At 46.5% G+C, this 22,217-nt stretch overlaps 1 protein-coding gene across 8 annotated transcripts in view; it reads right to left on the bottom strand.

Moving 5' to 3' along the window:
* Window positions 1-22,217, bottom strand: part of CSPG5 (chondroitin sulfate proteoglycan 5) — a 243,428-nt gene that overhangs the window by 37,021 nt on the left and 184,190 nt on the right. For 3 of the 8 annotated variants that reach the window (XM_085628626.1, XM_085628625.1, XM_085628632.1), the window contains exon 4: window positions 5,391-5,547. The exons of 1 other annotated variant lie outside the window; for it this stretch is intronic. In XM_085628626.1, coding sequence (XP_085484752.1) covers window positions 5,391-5,547 — 157 coding nt within the window. The remainder of the gene's footprint in view (window positions 1-5,390; window positions 5,548-22,217) is intronic. 4 more of the 8 variants (XM_085628629.1, XM_085628630.1, XM_085628627.1 and 1 more) reach the window with 3 other exon arrangements.

Raw genomic sequence — 22,217 nt, forward strand, 5'->3', positions numbered from 1 at the left:
TTCAAAGACACAATGTCTATGGAGATATGACTTCAAAGGTACAAAGCCACTAGTTGTACCCATTCAAAGACACGTGGTCCCCAGGCATGGCAAATCAAAGACACATGGTCTGCAGGCACAAGTAGTAAAAGACATAATGTAATTAGGTTTTTGATTCCAAAGACATCAAGTATCCAGGCAAAAGTAACAGAAGACACAAGGTAATGGGCATAGAATACAAGGTCACTGGGAATGTCTAGACAGAGATACCACGTCTCCAATGGTGGAAATCCAAACACAAAAGGACTCCAGGCATGAGTACTCAAAGATGCAGTTTATTGGCATGGTAATCCAAAAACAGAAGGACTCTGGCATGCCTGGCCAAAGACACAAGGACTAAGTCCTAAGCAGTCCAAGATGTAAGGTCTCTTGGCATGGGAATCCAAAGGCATAAGCTCTCATTTCAATTGGGGCAAAATATACACACAATTGCAGCTTAAGTCTCCTAGGCCTCCTCACATGGGGTGAGACTATAGACAAAAGGCTCTAGGTACGCAGCCAAATATATAGCATGCCTTTATCAACAGGTCTACATCTGGATTCGAAACTCTAAACCAATATCAAGCCATAAGTGTCACTGTGGCCATGGCAAAGGCCAGGGTCTCCAGGTATAGTAGACCCTATACACCAAAGATGAGTGCACTATAGCAAACATTTCAGAGTAAGGAGCGGATATCGTGGGGACTTTCTTGAGCTGGAATCTACACGTTTAAGAATGTGTCGGTCGGGGGGGTATCTCAAAGAAAACCCATTGGAGACAGGGAATATAGCATGGCCAAGCAAGTTAATATGGTGGTACGCCACTAATCCCAAATCGTCTCCTCACAACTTAGCCATAAAATGACCAATCTGTTTGAAGTATTGTGGCGCACACTCTCCAAAGGGGAAAATAAGAACCCCCGCAGCACTCCCATTATCTGTAATTATAATTATATAATTAGTTTAGCGCACAAATCATCCCTAAGGGGATCTCTCGGCACCTGAGCGGTCTGCACAGGTCACAGTTCAATAAAAGTATTAAAGATCAAACAGCCAGGTTTTGAGAGATGTCTGACTTTTCGCAAGTCTGTGGTTTTCCAAATCATATTTGAATTGCGGGATGCTCTCCTTGAACAAAAATGCATGTCACCATGTGTGGATCTGTGTCCATATTCTGCACATGCAGGTTCTCTGTACATCATCATCAAGCAACATCCAATTGCATGCATGCTACATGCTTGAAGGGTGTGGGCTAATGCGAAAGAACATGGCTGTCCAAAATTGATAATTGATCCTGGAGGCTTAGGATGCGCTATATGTTGGAAGCAGGGGGTTTTAATGAGGTCTTCGGGTATCTTTATATAGCTCTACCTAAAGACATCAGTGCTATGCTTTAATGCCCCAACTCCCAAATCATTGAGGATCTCCACAGCTCGAGAAAAATCCTCAATCCCAAAGTGGATCAATGCCCCCTTTTTTAAACACCTGATACATCATCATTACTCCATTAATTCTCCTTAACATGGTCCTAGATCTTTTCCTGCTATTCTAGACTTAGGACTTTACAACTCTTCCAAATTATCCCCTAATTTTGCTGACACGCTACTTGCATCACCTGCTACCATTCTGACTGTAGGACACCTTTCCACAGCTCCACCTTTCCATCCTTAGGAGCTGAGGATCCTTCCACAGGTCTACCAGTGTTCATCAAACCTACCCGGTAACATTCCAGCCAATCCTGACATTTGTGAGACATCTACAGCTCTGCCAATGTCTAATCCCTGACCTTAAGCCTTCCTGATAATGCAGCCCAGGGAGTTACATGACTCTGACAATGCTTCTCAGCACCAACCAGGTGTACATTTCCACTTCCAGCCTGGTATTTACTTCTATGGCGCCACCAATCACCCTCATTCCTGATGTGGAGCACTCCATACTGCTCCAGCACTATGACATTCTGCCACAACTCCACCAAAGATCCATCACTATTACCTTAAACACCCTCCTTATACAAGTCCTAATTCATCCACTGCCCTTGTGATGTTCCTCAACCCTGAACAAGCTTGCTATGACATCTACAGTTCCAAAGCATGACATTTGGCTCGCTCAGTCGTTGCTGTCCTACACATACGAGAACATGCTCTCTGTCAGCACTGTGTAAGGCTGGTGGATGTCACGGTTATCGACCCTGGCACTCTGATCCACCCTGGAATAGTATCCCACTGCAATAATGATAAATCGTGTTTGTCTTAGCCAGATGTGCACAAATTCTAGGAGTGACTTGGTATGAGTAAGCTCTGGAGGGTGCTGGAGTGCTGGCGGGATATGAACTTCCGGCATGCAGATGGAGACCTCGAAGCCTGGAGGGAAGGGGGAGGAGTTGGCATGGCCCAGTGCGAGTTTCACAGGTCAATGAATGATCACATACAAACATGACAGAACAGATGGCAGAGATCTCGCCTGGGTGGAGCGACAACACAGTGCAGTGCAAGCAACACAAGGGCACAGGATATCAAGGCATTACAAAGCGACAAACTAATGGCTGGGTCAGGAATAATTCAGAGCGCCCCATGAGCCATTCAGACTGGCACCACCATCATTTCTACCGCTCTTGCCACCTTAATCGTTTATGTAGTGCAAGCCACCCACAGCACTCAAATAATGGTTTCATACAATAATTATTATTATTATCCAACTCAGTTATACTTCTTTTATCAACCCCTGAAGGATGATAGCCTGTGTGGACAATGCCAGATCAAACCTATCGCTTTACGGTGTACATTGAGCTCTGAAACAGACAAGGCACCCCACCAAGCTCTTTATTAGTATTACTACTACTATTATTATTATTGTTATTAATATTTTTGTTATTATATTATTGATCATGATAATAATAACAATATTTTTTGTTGTTGTTATTATCAGTGTTGTTAGTAATGTTATTTTTAATATTTTTACTAATGGAATTTATAAAGTAGTTTATACAATTCAGTTGTCTTCCAGAGTAAAATAGAAATGGTAAATGTCGGGTCCATCACAATGTTGTGGGTTGAAGGGAAATCAATGCATTTTGTGAGTCATTGAGGCTGGTCGCTATTGACTGATTCAATGGTATGTAAACCAGTGAAGCACATACTGCGACTCTTACCACCTCTAGAGACTGTAGCCTCCAGTTCGCGGGATCCCAGACTTTCTTTCTACCACCTAGCGACTGGGTCGGCTGTCCTGAGGCACGAGGTTCCACTTGGAATATTCAGATTCCCAAAGCACTTCTTGAAGCTGTGACTGGCTTTGTCTGCCAATGCCTTACTTGAAATTTACCAGGAGAATAGAGTGATAAAATAGAACAACCAAACGGACTATTTATACTGCATACAACAGACATTAGGGATCTGTTGGTGCTTAAATATTAGGTGTTAATGTAGGTCAATTGATGATGACCCTGGAATGATGTACGGTTCCTCGGTTAGGAAGTTCAAGGTTTCCGCTACTGGGAGCATTTCGGCTTCGTCGAAGGCTGGGAAGAGGATGATCGGAAACTCAATTCAGGGATACCTTGGAAACCGTAAATTACTTTTGGTCTTGAGTGGCATCCACCAGGCTCTGATCAGTGCGCAGTTTCCCCAACGGCACTTTTTAAAAGTTGAATACCATCCTGGCAGAAGTGTCGATACAGGCTGTAGTCTTTACATTTGTTTTAGAGGAAGACACACTGAGGCCAAGAACTTGAGCGGGAACTTATATTGGTCCCTATCAATGATGTTATCATCAGCATGGATATAGCTATCAATGATGCTGCAGACTAGAGGCGCCAGGGCCCAGGCGGGTGAGGGGCACACTGTAGTCAAATTATGCTTATTTTATACTATTTAACTTGGGCAAGAGGAAGCCCTTTGGTTTAGGTCCCATGGCACCTATGCTCTGCCCCTGCCTGCCAGTAAGGATTAGAGTATCTGCAAGGGGTGAGTGTACACAATATAGATGTTCTGACCCACCGTGCTCTGAAGAAAAGCACATCATTTCTCACGCTCAGGGGGACCTAATGCAGTCAATCAAAAGGATCTGCCCACATCTTTCAATAGAGGATAAAACTGCAACATGGGCGAGAAGGTTGAAGGAGCCGGGCCGCATCCAAATCATAAGGGTTCTTCCTGGACTCAGGGTATGGCAGCTGCCGTTAACTTTCTCCATGGCGTGGGAGTAGGATGTCAACCGCTAAACTCAAGTGGGGCAATAGGGTTGCTTTCAGAAGTCCCTCTTAGCTTTCACTACTGTATCTTGAGTAGGGGAGAGTAGGATGGCTTCAACTACACTGGGAGAGTAGAGTGGCTTCTACCAGCCTCTTTTGGGGTGGCGGTAGAGGAAGTGTGTGTGGCTTTCACTACTTCTTTAGACTCTACAAGAAGATGACAACTTCCACTACACATTGTCTAGGGCGAGTAAGGTTGCTTCAGTAAGTCTCTTCTTTCAAGATGCCTAGAACAGACTGTGACACATAAAAAGACATTGTGAGGACTTTAAGGCACAAGGACAGAAAGCAGAAGAGCCTTGTTGGCACAAAGCAGGATGTTTGAAGGGCGTTGCACACGTGGACAGTGTGAGCATTTTGTGGCACATATACGCTAGGAGTAACATTAACCGCATGAACAGACAGTGGGGAGCTTGAAGGACATTGACAGACGATGTAAGGAGGCTAGAGTGCATGGGAAGAAAGCGAGAGGCGCTTGCACAGCTGTTAAGGTTTTTAGCCTTTGAGCCTTCTTAGTTTTCAACTTTTCAATTACATTAAAGCTCACAGTATGCACTATATGAAAAATTTAGTTGGTTAAATATTTTATATCTATCCTCTCATGCTCCACAATACTGGGATATTTTAACATGGTAACAGTTCTATGTACAAATAAAAGTGAGAATAAACAAAATGTAGCAATATTATTTGCTATAAAAAATTATAAGCGAAATAAAAATATTAGGAAACTAAAACTAATTATTACAATAATGTCATAGACAATACAAAACAAAAATGAGTGAAGTATAAATTAGACAATAAACTAAACAACGAATCTAATGTAGACATAAACTAGACAATACAAACCAAAAATGAATAAAGACTAACGTATTAAGTAAAACATACAAAACACTTCACAACAAAAGAACATGATAAAAATCAAACATTTGAAAAAAATAATGAAATAACTGATTTTTTTTTAATTCCTAATTTCGCTCTGCATTTTGCTCCCTTTGGCAATACCCAGTTATTTCCAATGGGCGGTGCTCTGAATTAGCCCTGAGGCAGCAAGGTAAGGAGGGAGGGTACAGTCGGGGCATGGGGTGCAGCATGCAGAAGGTGAGTACACAAGAAGGTGAGTTACCTGACAGATAACGTTATCATAGTACGCCAGCGCGCGGGCGTGGGGGGAGAGCTTACAGGGGGTGTCACAGAGTTTTCTTACATTTGGGTGGGAGCCTTCCGCGATCGTGGACAGAGAAAAGTTATCGTTGTGGAGCTCGGAGGGTGTCCGATATCTGCTGAAAGGGGCAGAGAAGAGCAAAAATATGCACTGTTAAATTACCATTTTTTTCTTAAATCACGCATTTTTCATAACGTGAACAACATCTTCCAGTGGGAGACCTCTTTACTGTAAGATTAAATAGCAGGGCTTAGAACTAATTGAGATAATATTGGGGGTTACATAATATCTTGATTCGACATTAAATTAAAAAACAATAAAGAAATACCATATTATAACATAACATCACATAATGATAACAGGTCAAGCTGCATAACACACAAAGGAGCAAACAGCACAAAGTATATATAATACATCATATATAACGCAACACATAACATGATATGACGAATGACATAATGACAACACATCCCAGAATATTCCATTCCGCAGGTACAGCTTTTTTACAGCCCGGCACAGTAGGCATTTTGTTCCCATGTTCTATGCTGACCGTCAGTGACGTAACACAAAATGGCGGACCGCTCCTACAGAACGTGAATAACGGTCCCGAGTCTCCCATTTCTCACAGATATTCGTTTGCTTTGGGCGGAATGGGGCCCGGTAAAGTGTTGGCTAAAGTGTTGGGAACCCCCTGCGCCACGACCCTGCTCATCATATAACTCAGGTTTGTTGCTATTATTACCCCCATAAATATTGGAAGGTGTAGGAGAGCCGTCTTTCAGCCACAGTGTCATGTTTAACACGACCTCACGCTGCCTCTGACTGAAGCAATTATAAGAGGCGACAGTTAGGCGTCACTCCATGACAATGTTGCGTCCTTCCCTTGACTGATCATGGAAAATGTGCCGTCTGTAAACTAGATTTTAAATCCGAGCTGCGCCAACTCAGCCTTTTATCAACTCCAGGTCGATGAAATGAGTGCGCTGAGATGAGTACCAAAACCCGTAATTCATGTGTCATAAGACGACTCCTATGGACTGCCTGGCATTCATTCCCTCCTCGGCCTTCTGATCCACAGGTGGGAATGCTGCCATGTGCAGCACAATGTCTGCCCTGGGGTCTGAGGGAGGGCTACGCCTGTCAGTGGCAATGCTTTCTTAGCTGCCTGTTAGACATGCAAATGAGCCCCCCCTCAACTGCACTGAAAGCATTCTGGCTCACTGCGCAGCGACAAAAGATCACATTAAGCCCATTCTCCCCACTCACTTCACCTCCCTCATACTAATAAGCCGAAGAGCTCTTCCGAGTCCCCCGCAGCTGCTGCCCCTACAAAAACCCTCCTTGTGCTGGGGCAGCAGATGCGGCTTTGTCCCCGTGATCCGATGAAGAGGTGCCCCTGTGCATGACAGGACCGGTCCGAGAGGGAAGAAAAGGGTTTAGAGAGAAGCGGGGAGTTGTCGGGAATCAAGAGGGGGCTCTCCAGTCGTTGGCCTCAGACTCTCACTGAAGCAACTAAAATGCATCCCTGCAGCCCCCTTCTCTCACAGCCTACAGAACACTTCCATCGGGGCCAGCAAAGACCACAGTGTAGCTACAGTGTTACTTCCTCTCTCAGAACTGTGAGGATGCTTTTCCTTAACCCACAGACCAAGCACATCTTTGTTTTTAATATAGAATCTGTCTTTTACTATACACTTACACTTTCTTGACAGACAATGCAAATGTGAGGAACAAGGAAATAAAAGTGGTTTGCTCAAGATCACACAGTTTTGGTAAGAGGGCAAACGTGGATTGGGTCTCAGGAGATCTCCTTATTGCACATCTGATATTTCCCTCACTAAACTGCAAATCCTGCCCTTCATCCAGTAGGTTAGGATTCGAGCAACCATAACTGAGCAGTAAGAAAAACCTCTCTGTGTACAAACTAACTTCTGTACTACACACAGGATTATTAAGGTTCAATTTTTAAAGCAACGGACTGTAAGTCGAAGAATGGACACATTTAAAGGAATCAATTACTAAAAGCAGTTGGAGAAATAATAACAATGCTTCTGGAATACTTATAATCCAGGACAATTACTACTGGTTCGAAAAGCAACATGCCCTTTCTGCTTATATAATAAAATGCTTTATATAATAAGAATCCTATTTTGGAACACAATGGGGCAGGTGAATGGTGGAAGAGGCCCAGGAGGTAACCCATGGCACTCACTTCATAAACAACAGTCACATTTATTTTTGGGGCTCAACTTCCTATAAATATTCATTAGCAGGCTCTAATCAATGATACTATGAAAAAATAAAAAAAGATTGCAAAAACTCAGCATGATGCCAGAATTTTTTAACAAAGATATCATCTGACAGAAATACTGTGTCCTGAATATCGTTTATAAAAATTATCGTCCCATTAGAGTTAATGATACAAAATCTACACGCAGTGGAGTGATATTTTTGTAAATGATATTTAGGACACAACATTTCTGTCAGACGATATTTTTGCAAATGGATAAAAACTTTTCCTAGCACGTTTTATACAAGCGATGTGGTAGTGTACTAGCTTGTCTTAATGCTGAAATTTCTTAAGAGAATTTTACCGGCAATTTGTTTGCAAGTCTGTGAAAATGACCTGCGTGTACCCTTTGATGATGATCAAAAATGAGACAATTTTACGGCATTGACACTCTTTCCTTTCAGTCGATTTCATCAGCAGAGATCTATGAAGATGAAGCAATATGCCCCATGTTTTCTTGTGAAATGATGTTACAGTTGAGCATTACATTGTTTGCAAATAGAAGAGAGCATGCGGAGGAATCGCCATTGTTTTTAAGGACACCCTCAACTGCACTGCCTCCACCGAAAGTGGAATAAACTACATAGACACCTCAACTTTCAAACACAAATCACAGCAAGTTCCACCCTGGGTGAAACCCTGGTCTACTGACCCTCAAGTCAACTTCTCGTGCAGCATTATGGACTTCAGGACCCCACTGATCCTCAACTTCAATGCATTCATCCTCCCAGGAGACCTCAATTTCCACCAAGAAAACTTGACTGCCCCAAACTCAGCCGCACTACTAGACAGCCTCAGAAACCTGGGAGTCACCCAACATGTCACTAATCCTACCCACGCCGCAGTGCACACCTTAGACCCTGTCTTCGCATCTTTTAACATCATCATGATCAACACACCCAGGCCCATCACCTGGACTGACCATGCCATAATCAGCTTCACAATCAACATCCACCACCGGCGAAGAACCCACACAGCGGGCCCAGCACGCTGACACTAGAGCAACCTAGCGGAGGCAGATTTGGTTTCCACCCTCCTACAGTGCAAACCAGAACTTACGGGCCACCTTCATGCAACATTGAAAACTTCAACAAGTGGATCACCAACTACGCTGACACCCAGCCCCCAACAAAAGAAATCGCACAGCCAAATCAAGAACACATGCCAGCTGGTACATGGAATACCTTAGAATGACCAAGCAACCCTGCAAATGGAGAACCAGCCAAGGAAAAACAGAAAAAGACACCTACAAATCCCCGCAGAGGAGATACCACCAGCTAAACTGAGAAACCTAGAGGAAGGCCCCAGCCAAACTAATAAACACCAGCTCCAACAGCAGCAAAGAAATCTTCGCTATCATGAAAGATCTCACAGGGGCGGAGCCAATCATCATGCTGTGAGGACGCAAACAGCGTGAGCTCCTCACTGACCTGGAACCCCTAGCCCAATCAGCAGCTGTACATGCACCTCAATACCCGACGGAGTCCCTCTAGTGTGTGGCACTCCTGGTGAAGCCCTGAGACACTTATGGGGCTGCGTCATTACTACAGCGGGCTCCAGATCGGGCACAGAGCCCAATACTTCCTCAAAATGGCAGCCTTGTGAGGATAGCGAGGGCCACATAGCTGAAAGATGAGGCAGCTCCATGGATGCCGCATGCACCCATCGGGCCTAGAGGGAAGCTCCTGAGCTGGTGGAGGCTGGCCAGAGCCAGTGGAGGTTCGCACAGTTGGGCCGCTGTGCCAGGCGGTAACAGAGTCTGTGTATAGGCGGGCCCTCTTTGTATGCAAATCCTGCCCAGCTCTGCTGCGGAGACCCAGGCGACCAAACACATTATGCTGTGAAATGGCGCAAGTACGGCGGACCCTGGAAGGGGCACGAGGAGAGGTACGTCTGAGGTCTGGGAACGAGTTTCTGGGGACCCTCCCATGACAGAGTCATCTTTTCTAGACCGATCAGGCCTTTCCCCCTACCCTCTAACTCTGCTTTGCTGGTTCTACTGGGGGCAGCGGGGAGTTGGCACCGGTGTCTGGTTCCGAGCAGGGTCCGGTAATACCACAGGTGCAGATATTGCCCAGGGACCCCAGTCCCTTGGGGGCGTGATTTCGATTAATTGGAGACTGGGTGCTGAGACCAGCCTGTGTGGGGGTGGCCATGCCCCACCCATGACTGCTACTGAATGGTGACCCACCCCATTTGGTGGATGCTCAGCGGCTGGGTGGCCCCTCTTACTTCGACTCCTACCTTGCACCGCCGCATTGTGCTGCCCTCGCCTGGGGTGGAAAGACTGACCCTGGAACCTACGGCATTGGGGGTGCAGACGCTGGGCAGCTCCCTGGTGGACTGGGACCTTCGTTGGACGCAGCGGGGACCACATCCTTCCCTCTATTATCACACTAGAACTCCGGGTGACAGTCATGGCTGACTGAGCTGTCTCTGAGCCCTGACACTGCTCCACTATACTGGTCGCAACCCCTGCTCTGGTCCGCATACCTGTTTTCTGTAGCCCCCTTTTGCCCTGGCGGTCCTTCTGGAACGGCCCATAATCCTCATTTACAGCACAATGTCTTTGGTGCCCCTTTCAGGATCCGCCGTGCTAGCGCCATTTCACAGCACAATGTCTTTGGTCTCCTGGGTCTCCACAGTAGAGCTGGGCAGGATTTGCATATAAAGAGGGCCCGCCTATCATCAGTGATGCTGAGGCCGAGTGTTTCCCTTGGAGCCTTGAGACTATTTTTGGTAGTTGGCGCAGTGGTAACCTGAGACCTGCATGATTGCTATTGGGGCCTCACCTGCTGCCTGTACCGCATTGGTATCGCTGCTGACCGATTGTTGAGAATGGGATGTTCCTCATTAGTACTTCCAATGGCATTTTTATTTCTTCTTCTACCCCTGCTCTTTGAACGTATAGGGCTAACAAGGGTTGCACACAACGAACCAGAGAGGATGCATCCATGAGCGCCTTCCAAGAGGGGATCAAGCAGGGCGCAAGTGCAGGAGACATTTCCTTCTTTGACAGTAATTCGATAAACCCCTGGCTGCGATTGATGCCCCTGGGGAATGATTAAAGGTTAAGATAAATTCCATAGCAGTAGAACTCTGCCTGATCCTCGAGGATTCCAGGAAGATGTCGGAGAGGTTCACTGCATTGGAGGTCACGGCACAGTTGTTGGCGCCAGCAGCGCTGTCCACGGGTCACTGCCTTACAGAACTAGAGGCCCAAACTAAACAACTGGCAGCATGGCTAGATGATCAGGAGGGGAGGGCCCGACGAAATAATATCCGGGTGGTGGGCATCCTAGAATTTATTGAGGGGGGATTCTTTGCTGGTCTTATTAGAAGATTAGCTCCAGGAGGTGGTGGCTCCGGATGGTCTGTCTAAACATTATGCCCTGGATAGGGCTCTCCATGTATCCACACAGCTGCCCTTGTCCGGGGGCCCGCCTCACCCAGTAGTCTCTTTCTGCACTTTCGTGACTGAGACCTTTTACAGCAGACCCATGATCCTTTTGTGTGATGGAGAATGCCAATGTCTCTTTGTACCCTGATATCACCCTCCAAGTCCAAACCCAGAGGGCATCGTTCCTCGCAGTCAAGAAGAAGCTGCACAAACTGGGCTAGCTTTATTCACTCCCGGTTAAGAGTCCAGACAGAGGATCGGGTGCATTTCTTTACGGATCCTGCATCACCCTGGTATTGGTTGGAATTGTATGACCAGAGATACGGAGCGCAGACTACGCCCATGTCCTAGGTGGCAGCGATCTTGCAACAGAGGGACGAACTGGCTGACCCAGTTGCAGGCAGCCCTGGAGCAGACAAGGGCAGTAAAGACTGCTGCATCTGTCAAGACCAGCGACGACTCCAAGCGACAGGCATCTCCGGCCCGTCGCAGTTTCACCTCTGACTCGGAGGATTCAGTGATACTGGGTCTTGAGAACTTTGTTCCGGGTGTCACTTTAGGCATGACTGAGGACCGTGCCTGATGAATGACTATTTGGCAATGCCTAAGGACATGACAGTTATCTATTCTGGGTAGTGGTGATGTGGCGGCTATATGTTTATTCTTTTTGTTGACCACTACTGTTTTCTAATTTGCATGGGCTGGGATGGAACGGGTGCGGGGTAAAATTGCGCAAACCGTCCCTTTCCATTGGTGTGTTTCTTTCTTCCCTCTTTCTCCTTTTCAGAATTGGCTGTACCTTCTCATGAACGTCTCCCTGCATTACGGAACTCGTTGGTCTCATTGTTGGGCTTTAGTTGGCTTTCCTGTAGGCCCTGTGTTCTTCATTGTTTGGACAGGATGTTCGTATGTCGCAGTCCTGGGGGAAGGATGTTAGGGGTTTGTTGTTTTGGTTTGTTGGTTTGTTGTTTGTTTTGTTGTCCTTTAATGGAGTGCGCCTTGCAGCCGAAAAACTGTTGTGTGCCTGCCACGGGCGGCCCGGATCAGCCATTGGGTGCTGCAGGGGGCACTCTGCGGATTTATGCCTGGGAGGGACAACATGGTGAACCAGATTAGACTGATCACACGAAAGAGGCGGGACCTCTCCACCCCCTCTAAAACTTTTAATGTTTTGGAATACTTGAAATGTAGAGGGGTACAGATTGCGTTCTTGCAGGAGATGCACCTTACAGAACCTGACGACCAGGCACTATGTAGGCGATGAAGGGGTCAGCTGCATGCTACTTCTTACTAGGCTTTTGTGCGGGTACTCCTCATTTGGATTAGGCCTGGGGTGCCCTTCCGGTTACATCGGGCAATAACAAAAGTAAATGGGCGTTATGTGTTGGTTCTCGGTCATTTGGATGGCAGAGATGTTGATTTGCTAAATGTTTATGCCTCGAATGTGGACCAGTCTGCCTTTCTGACTAGCTTGACCTCTTTCCTTCTGCTGATAATCCCCTATTTGAGGATAGTGGGGAGCGACTTTAATTTTGCTACAGATCTGCGCTTAGATAGATCTCACCACCCTCTGTGCGCAGCGTCGGCGCATAGATTGACGACAGCTGCCTGCTGCTGGGCTGCCCACATGGAACTTATAGGGGCGTATTCCTACCGCCCTGGCTTACATGATTTGGAAGTACGGCTCGACAGAACTTATTGCTGTAAGGCAACATATAAGTCACTACAGAATATTTGATGAGAACGTATTCTGACCATATCCCCTTACGGTGCTCCTTTAAATGGTCCACACATAGGCCGAGGGTCCCCAGCTGGTGCTTGGGTCCTACAGTGCTTGACGATCAGGCCTTCCCGGCTTTCCTGGGGGAGCACTCACTGGGGGGAGGGGTTACTCACTATTGGCTTGATAATGCAGCTTTGGCCTCTTCACCAGGGATGGAATGGGAGGCAATGAAGGTAGTAGTTTGTGGGTTCTGCATCTCCAACAAGACTGGAGTATATGCTCAGCTGCACTCGGACATACAGTGGCAGGAAGCAGTTCTTAATGGTCTTCCCTGGCACCTGGTGGTGACCCCGGAGGGTAAGAAATCCACCCTGAATGAATGGGAGAAACTGTTTGCCCTGGTGGCCTACCTGCATCACTTTCATTATAAAGCCTACATGATGAGTGCTCATGCTGCGAGAGACAAGTCGGGCAAAATGCTTGCATGGCTATTACAGAATGAGGCAAGAGGGCAGAATAAACTCCAGGTGATCGACGCCTCGGGACTTTATGTCTTTACTCAGGAGGGGATTAACACCACGTTCCTCCATTACTATAAGGCTCTGTACTCCACTAGAGCTGGGGTCAGCGAGGTGGATATGCTGAACTACACTGCGGACTCCTCTCTGGTGGCCTAAGACCATGGGGTGGCATCATAAACGGGTGTGTATGTCACAGAACAGGATTGGATTCTATGCGATGTACGCTGTGGTCTTCGTCCCTCTGCTAGTAGTCGTATTTAACGACTCCAGGGTGCAGAGAGTGCTTCCTTTATCCTTACACGAGGCCACAATTGTGTCTCTGCCTAAGAAAGACAGAGACCAGCTTTTCCGAGATTCGTATCGTCCCCTTTCAATGCTCAATACAGACTATAAAATAATGAGTAAGGTATTAGTGAACCAATTGCTATGTAACATGTGCTCTCTGGTCCACCCTTACCACACTGGTTTTATCTCTACGCGTAGCACCATGCCTAACATTCAACAGCGGCTACTCGCCTTGGATCGCCTTGGATCAGTGAAAGCAGCTACCACCAGACTCTCTAGTCATGTACGTAGATATCTGGAAGGCATTTGAGTCATTCTGATGGGAGTTTTTGTATGTCACCTTGCTTGGCATGGGCTGTGGGTTATCTTTCGTAAAGTTGACGAAACTCTTATACACTAGCCCCCTGGCTCGGGTTCCCACCAGTTTGGTGGTTTCAGAGGTGTGTGCAGTGGAGCGGGGCACCAGGCAGGGATGCCCATTATCACCTCTGTTATTCACCTTGTCTCTCGAACTGTTCATTTGGACAATACACAGGGAACTACTACTGGGGTTTGCCCCTTTCTACTGATTGCCTTTATCTCTCACTACCTGGATGAAATGCTTCTATACATGATAGGCGAGGACCTGGCACTTGAAGGAGCAGTGGCTGCACTGACGGATTTTGGTCGATTCTCGGGACTAGAGGTTAACTGGAGCAAATGCTGTGTTAACCCTCTCCGAGATGGGTGGGGGGGGAGCACGCCTATCCTAACTGCCCCGACCCTGCACATAAAACTGACAACCATTCGCTATTTGGGGGTGACCATTTATCGTACCGCAGGCCTGCTTAGCGAGGTCAATCTTTGCCGTGAAATTGCCGCCTTGAGACGTTCAACGGCGTTCTGGTCCACCCTACCATTGTCGACGGGTGGTCCGGTAGCAGACTCTAAAATGGTGATGTTACTCCAACTTCTTATTTGTTTGCCGCCCTCTGGTAGAAATTCTGCGGAGGTTCTTTTGCGAGTTGGACGGTATTATGCTCACACTATATTGGGGAAACTCACTGTGCTGAATGGCGCTGAAGACACAGTGCATACCAGTGGAGGAGGGTGGGTTAGCTGCTCCTGATTTTGAACTTTACTACCTGGCGGGGCAACTACAGTGGGTAGGGCGCTGGAGATCTACACTGTGTGAGGGAATGGGCCATCGAGAACGTGGCTTGTCCTCCAGGGATCTTGTAACCAGTATATTGCTGAAACCAGACCAGTATCCATGGTTTGCAATATGACTTTCCTGATTAGAACGGCACGCTACATTTAGGGTAGGGTGCTGCAGCAGACACATACTAATCTTCCATAGACCACTGAGCTGCTGCTGCTGGTTGCCTGACGTTAGGGGCAAAGTGGAGGTTGGTAAGGAATTCAACGGTGGACGGTACTGGGGATAACTATAACAGGTGAGTTATTTATGGGGGTGAGCTCTGTCCTTTCAAGGCATTGCAGGAGACATACGATCTGCTGGTGGGGCATTTTTTGCTCCATGGATTTCTGTTGCATGAGGAATATGAGTGGTGGGGTCATGGCGTCACGGAGCAACCGGAGCTCAAGTAACTGTGCTATATATTTCTGATAACAGGTAGGATGAAGGCGGTCTCTCTGCTGTAAAGGGCAGTGTTGAAGGGGGCACACCCAGACCTGACACGTTTGAGGCAGTGCTGGGATAAGGACTTGGGGACGTCACTGACTGACAAAGTGTAGAGGAGGGTGTGGGAACTCACCCCCAAAGTGTCCAGGAATGCTCGCTTCAAGCTCATTCAGTTCTACTATCTACATAGGCATACCTCACCCCTCTGTACTTACATTCCATGTTCTCCAGCATGACACCCTCCTGTCCTCACTGTTTAGCGCAGGATGTGGACTTCTTCCACATAGTCTGTTCTTGTGCATCGCTGATAACATACTGGTTCACTGTTCTCCAGGTCTTTTAACTGGCTACTGATTGGAACTTTGAGTTCACTTCCCAACTGTGTTTACTGGGCCTACATAAGCGTAGTGCGGCCCATAAGGCGACAGACAGATTTATAGACCTGGCGCTTATTCTTGCTTGCAGACAACTGACTGTGAGTTGGAAATCGGCCTGTGGTCCCGATGTGTATGTTATGTTATAGAGGGATTTATTTAGCACAAACAATTACCCGAAGGTGTCAAGGGGCTCATGCGAAGGGATAGGTTAATAATAGATTACTTGGAAACAGCCACGTTTTTAATTCTTTCCTAAAAGAGAGGAGGTTTGGGATAGATCTAATGGTAGAAGGAAGAGCATTCCATTCTTTGATAGTAGAATGGAAAAAGCCATGGCCTCTCCAGTTGGCTCTTTTGAATCTCTTTACAGCAACTTTCCAGGTGCCCAAGGTTCTCAAGCATCTTCCTGGAACATACCTTTGGAAGGCATGCCTAACAAAATGAGGGCCGCTCCAGAAAGCGCTTTATGGGCTATACATAGAGCTTTAAATCTAATATGTTGTCTGACAGGTAGCCAATGAAGACATTTGATGGCATAGACCACCGATTGCTGTTTAGGGATCCCAGTTGGCATTCTAGCAGCAGCATTTTGCAGAACCTGTAGCCTATTTAGATGTTGTTGCTGCATGTTGAGGTAGAAGACATTACAGTAGTCAATCTTGCAAAACATACGTTCAGTAATGACAGTTTTTTAGACAGTGACTGGAATACAGAGGAGGATCTTTTTGAGCATCCTAGGAACATGGAAAGTGCAGGATGTAATCGCATTAACATAGATCTCTTGCCTTGCAGACTGGAGTGGGATGAGGGCCTAATTCCTTGGGCCAGCAAGATTGGTACCATATGGAAGGTGAATTCCCAAACATGATATTCTGTTTTGCTTGAATTGAGTTTTAAACAATTGATGTTCATCCAATTTCCTTCAGTAGTCATACAGTCACAGAAATTTGAACTCACCATATTATTTGTTGAAAATAGAGCCACCACAATTTGGGTGTCATCTGCATAGGATGGAAGGTATAGCCCAAAGTATCTGATGAGGTAGGCTAGAGGTTTGTCATAAACATTAAATAATGTGGAGCTGAGAGCGGAGCCCTGTGTGAGCTGGTGTTGGTGAAATAGGCGGAGTGTGAGAGGGAAGCAATCCGGAAGGAATAGAGTAGCGGTTTGTGTGTAGGATTCCCATCTTGTCTGCGTGGTATACCATCCTGCAGCTCGCCCCAGTCTGAGCCCTGCTGGATGAGTTGTAGAGGAGGAACCACTATCAGGGGCCTCTTCCCCATCTACCGTGGCGCAGGGCTTGGTTTCATCCCCGTTCAACCCCTACCCCTTTGACCTGTTTGGAGTGTCTTAGCTTGACTGGCTGTGGGCGCCTGGATTGGTCTGGATGCAGTGTCTGATATTTTATGCACTGGTTTGCGAGTGGAGGGGTTCAAGCACAATACCCCTATGAGCAAGCTTCAGGTGCAAGAACCCGCCTGATGTTCCCCCTTTGTTTTTATGCTGCTACTCTGCTGACTGCTAAATCAATGAGCGCTCCCGTATGATGTAAATTGTTGTTGCTAAATAATCTGTTTCCTATTGTACCCCACAATGCAGCGTGCTGTTCGACTTATTGCACACAAAAAAATTATTTAAGAAAAAATGAAAGATTTCACCACACCCACAACAGCTGCCGGCAACATTACCCCATTACAAGATCTGTACAAGAACCTCTCATAGGGGCCTATCAGCAACAACCGGCGATAATTATTGCTCAGCGCACTTAGCGCTAGGATAATTATCGCCGGGTAAAGTGGATTTGTATCGCTGAGATAGCGTGCTATTAGCAACGCTTATCTCCACAGCGATAAAAATCCTCACGCTAACTGCCTAACATGAGATTATCGCTGGAAACCCAGCGATAATCTCACGTAGTGTGGCGTTAGCTTGCTGATAGGGACTCACAAACTTAGCCATGATATCCACCTTCCATAGGATATCATGGCTAAGTCAGTTCTGATATATAAACAATGGGGTGACCCTGTGTCCCTCAGAACCTGGGTAGGATTATTATAGGAAAACAATGGTTCTGTCGGGTATAAGTAAAACAATTGCTTTGTTGAAAAAATTAATCAAGGAAAAAAGGAGAATCAATCAAGTTGACCACACAATCTCAAAGTACAAATCAAGATCAGGCTTGTTTTGAAAGATGTAATGTCATTCTTTATATATAAATTGCATCATTTATATGAAAAAGCACAAATGGCATTTGTAATGCAGGATTACCAAGGTAGTGAACTGTAGAGTGAGTCAGTGAATTTGTGACAAGGTGACATAAGTGACCGAATTGTGCATAATATATACAGTGAACGAATGCAGGAAAGACTTTTTATATACACAATATACAAGAGGAGGGCCAGTATCGAGGAAAAACAATGACACTGTTTCATGGATAAATCAAAACATGTATGAAAAACAGGTCTCGCACTGGTCCTAACAATTATCGTCGACGTTTCAACCCAATATAAGCGACTTTGAATCGTCATGCAGGGTCTTCATCAGGACATTAAAATAAACGATGGCAGCCTGCAAGAGCAAGTAAAGTACGTGTCAATATTGTGTTGTGATTATTTAATTGTGTGATCCCGAATGATAAGGGCCATCACTCACCTAGCCAGTGGTCTAGGATGGCCTGGCAGACAAACGTTCACGCGTAGAAATACAGAGCGCCTCATCAAATGTGATCTCTGTAAGTCAAAGTAAAAACGCGTGTTGCCGTCAGTAACCAACAAAGAGTCTGCGCCTATTAAGTTGTGAGGCAACGAATAAGGGTTAATAGACTACAAGAAATGGCCTGTATGTAGACCGGTTAGGAATTGAAGCGATTCAATCATCAGTTTAAAGAAAATAACTTCAGTGCTTAAAGAGACGCTCACCTTAGACGGCGTTGTTATTTTAAATGAGGCCGACTCCGGTGAATGAATCGCGTCGGAACCGATCCGAGTACTACTTCCTATTATTATCTGGAAGGATAAACATTCAATGAGGACTGTTCACGACCGGGTAGGGCCGGGGGCACTGGATAAGGGGATAATAGCTTACTTGGGAAGAAAAGGAGCAAAGCGGTTACGACTCACGCTGCAGCACCTCCTGTCTCAGTCGGAGGAAGCCACAACTGACAGGCAGGCTGCTACATGAAGGCGAGCGGGGCAGTCCTGTATGACGTCGACATAGTGACGTGTCAGGAGGGTTGCCTAGCAACCACGGTCGCATCAGGGAATTCAAGCAGCTGGGGCGAAGCGCGCGCTATGTTGACGTGGACTGACAAACAACATGTCAATCAGCACGGTTAGCATGATTACTAAGCGAATGAACAGATCGCGTACTATAGAGAAGATTATGTCGAATTGTGCAGTATTAAGGGCTACTCTCTCGCTGTGTGAAGTTGTGCGGGGCAGTCCTTGTTGACGTCAACAGAGTGACGTGTCAGGAGGGTTGCGTAGCAACCACGGTCGCATCTGGGAACCGATGCAGCTGGGTTAGAGCGCGCGCTAGACTGACATGGACCGACAAACTATATGTCAATCAGCAGGCTTAGCATGATTACTGAATGAACAGATTGTGTGCTATCATGCAGTATTGCGGGCTCCTCTCTCACGTGGGGGGTGACGAGGCAATTGGAAGTAAGGTGGTGTGCCAAGGGGGTTTCGCAACTAAGATCACTAATAATTGTACGTGGCCAAAGTAAAAAATGTGTACAGAGGTATGTATTCATCGAGATACAATTGGAAAAACACATAAGTCATCGTTTAAAACACATGTGCCCAATAGGACAACTATTAGGAACAACAAGCACGAAGACATAAATCAAGCACAATTTGAGGTCTATCTCAGAGTCCCATGTGAGAGTGCCAGTAAATGACAAGGTAAGTCAAACAATGAAAATATGAACAACTCATATATACACACTGCAATTGAGCCTAAAGTTATGCGATGTAGGGTGCATGGAGAAGTGTCATAGTTGCCCCATCTCCCTGGATGTTTCCTCGAGGCTGTTAAGCCCTTGCTGCACAGTATTGAGGAAATGAATCCATCTACACTCTTTTCTCTTCAGATTCACTGCTATTGATCCCCCTCTTGGCGCAAGACTGACCTTCTCTAGCACCCACCATTTCAATTCTTCAGGTAGATGGCTTAGTGCCAGAAAATGATCCACCATGGGGGCCCCTTGCGTTCTGCATCTGATACGGCTCATGTGTTGTAGTATCCTCACTTTTATTTTTTGTGTTGTCTGTCCCACGTATAAGAGATCACAGGGACATTTTATCATATATATTAGATTGGAGCTGTTGCAATTCGTGAAAGTTGATGAGTTATATGTTCGGTCGTTATGGGTGAAGGAAGAGCCCTCTATTGACAACGGACAGGCTTTGCATTGGCCACACTTGTAATGGCCCACGATGGAAGGTAGTCCCAACTGTTCTCTGAGACCACGTGTTTTCGGTGGTTCAAGGTATGCCTTAACAACACTGTCTTTTACATTCTTGGCCCGTTTGAACGCGAAGATAGGTTCCTCGATGGTAGGGAGTTCACTGGCAACAAGATTCCAGTACTTCTTGATGATTTTCTTCATCCCATTGCTCTTCGTGTTAAAGGATGTGACACATACAATGTTTTCACTCTTTGATCCCTTTTCTTTGACCTGTAAGAGTTCATCTCTCGGACAATACCATGCGCGTTTACGTGCGCGTTTCAAGAGACCCAATGGATACCCACGTTCCTTTAGTCGAGCGGTAAGGATCTCAGTTTCTTTAAAGAAATCCGCTCTGCGTGTACAGTTCCTCCTCAGTCTAAGGTATTGGCCATAGGGAAGGTTATCTCTTAGGCTGCGTGGATGGTGAGAGTCATACTTCAGGAGGGTGTTCCGTTCCGTTGGTTTACGAAAGAGGTCACAAATTAGTTGTCCATCATCCACTTCAAAGGTAAGATCCAGGAAATCGATGGTATTGTTATCATTTGACATGGTGAACTGGATATCATTGGATCTAGCATTCAGCCAGCTGTAAAACTGATTGAGTTCGTCCATAGTACCAGACCAGATCATTATAACGTCGTCTATATAACGTTTCCAGACGGTAATGTGGTCAATGAACGGATTCTGGTGGTTGTATAGATGTTCCTCCTCATATGCATCCATGAAGATATTGGCCAGGCTCGGCGCATAGCGCGCGCCTCGCCCCAGCTGCTTGAATTCCCTGATGCGACCGTGGTTGCTAGGCAACCCTCCTGACACGTCACTATGTCGACGTCATACAGGACTGCCCCGCTCGCCTTCATGTAGCAGCCTGCCTGTCAGTTGTGGCTTCCTCCGACTGAGACAGGAGGTGCTGCAGCGTGAGTCGTAACCGCTTTGCTCCTTTTCTTCCCAAGTAAGCTATTATCCCCTTATCCAGTGCCCCCGGCCCTACCCGGTCGTGAACAGTCCTCATTGAATGTTTATCCTTCCAGATAATAATAGGAAGTAGTACTCGGATCGGTTCCGACGCGATTCATTCACCGGAGTCGGCCTCATTTAAAATAACAACGCAGTCTAAGGTGAGCGTCTCTTTAAGCACTGAAGTTATTTTCTTTAAACTGATGATTGAATCGCTTCAAGGCCATTTCTTGTAGTCTATTAACCCTTATTCGTTGCCTCACAACTTAATAGGCGCAGACTCTTTGTTGGTTACTGACGGCAACACGCGTTTTTACTTTGACTTACAGAGATCACATTTGATGAGGCGCTCTGTATTTCTACGCGTGAACGTTTGTCTGCCAGGCCATCCTAGACCACTGGCTAGGTGAGTGATGGCCCTTATCATTCGGGATCACACAATTAAATAATCACAACACAATATTGACACGTACTTTTGTTAAATGGTAGCGGCAGTTTCAGTCGATAATCTTTCAAGGATTTGCCCGGCGGTAATCGCCTCTCATACCACTCGATGATTTACCAATAAAAGAGGCAGGCGCCGGAGACTGGAAGGCAGGAAACAAAGTTTTATTCCGTCGGAGCAGAACACATCAGATCAGACAGCAAGGTATCGTCACGAGGTGCTCTAACTGCATCTCTGAGACCTGGTCTCTTATACACTGGTTTATTGCTTTATTACATATAGTACATTCTTGAGATTCCCTTGATGTGCGGGGAAATATCCCCTGAAGCCCCGGCTCAGATCCGATCCCACACATGGTTACAGTAGAGGTTCCCACCCTACCCGCAGTGGGAGATGGCTATCGCGCAGCAGGGAATTCCGCTAATTCCCGGGGGTGTGTGCAACCGGCCGGGTCTCAGGGGGTAGGGGCTTTGATTCTACTGTAATCCCTTTGATGTGGGGTGTTTCCCTTACAGTAGGGGCAATAAACTGCATCCGCAGGGCTAGGCGATGGCCTGGGACCAGTTCAGACAATGGGGCGCAGAGGAAGGGGGGGGTTATCAAAGGAGAGGCATGACCATGTATGGGTTGTCGGTTGGAAGTGGTTCCGTAGCAGGGTCGCGCAGAAGGAGAGGGTTTATGGCCTGTATGAGAGAGCGGGGGTGGCC

The sequence above is a fragment of the Triturus cristatus genome, chromosome 10, assembly GCF_964204655.1.
Source record: "Triturus cristatus chromosome 10, aTriCri1.1, whole genome shotgun sequence".
Taxonomy (NCBI): domain Eukaryota; kingdom Metazoa; phylum Chordata; class Amphibia; order Caudata; family Salamandridae; genus Triturus; species Triturus cristatus.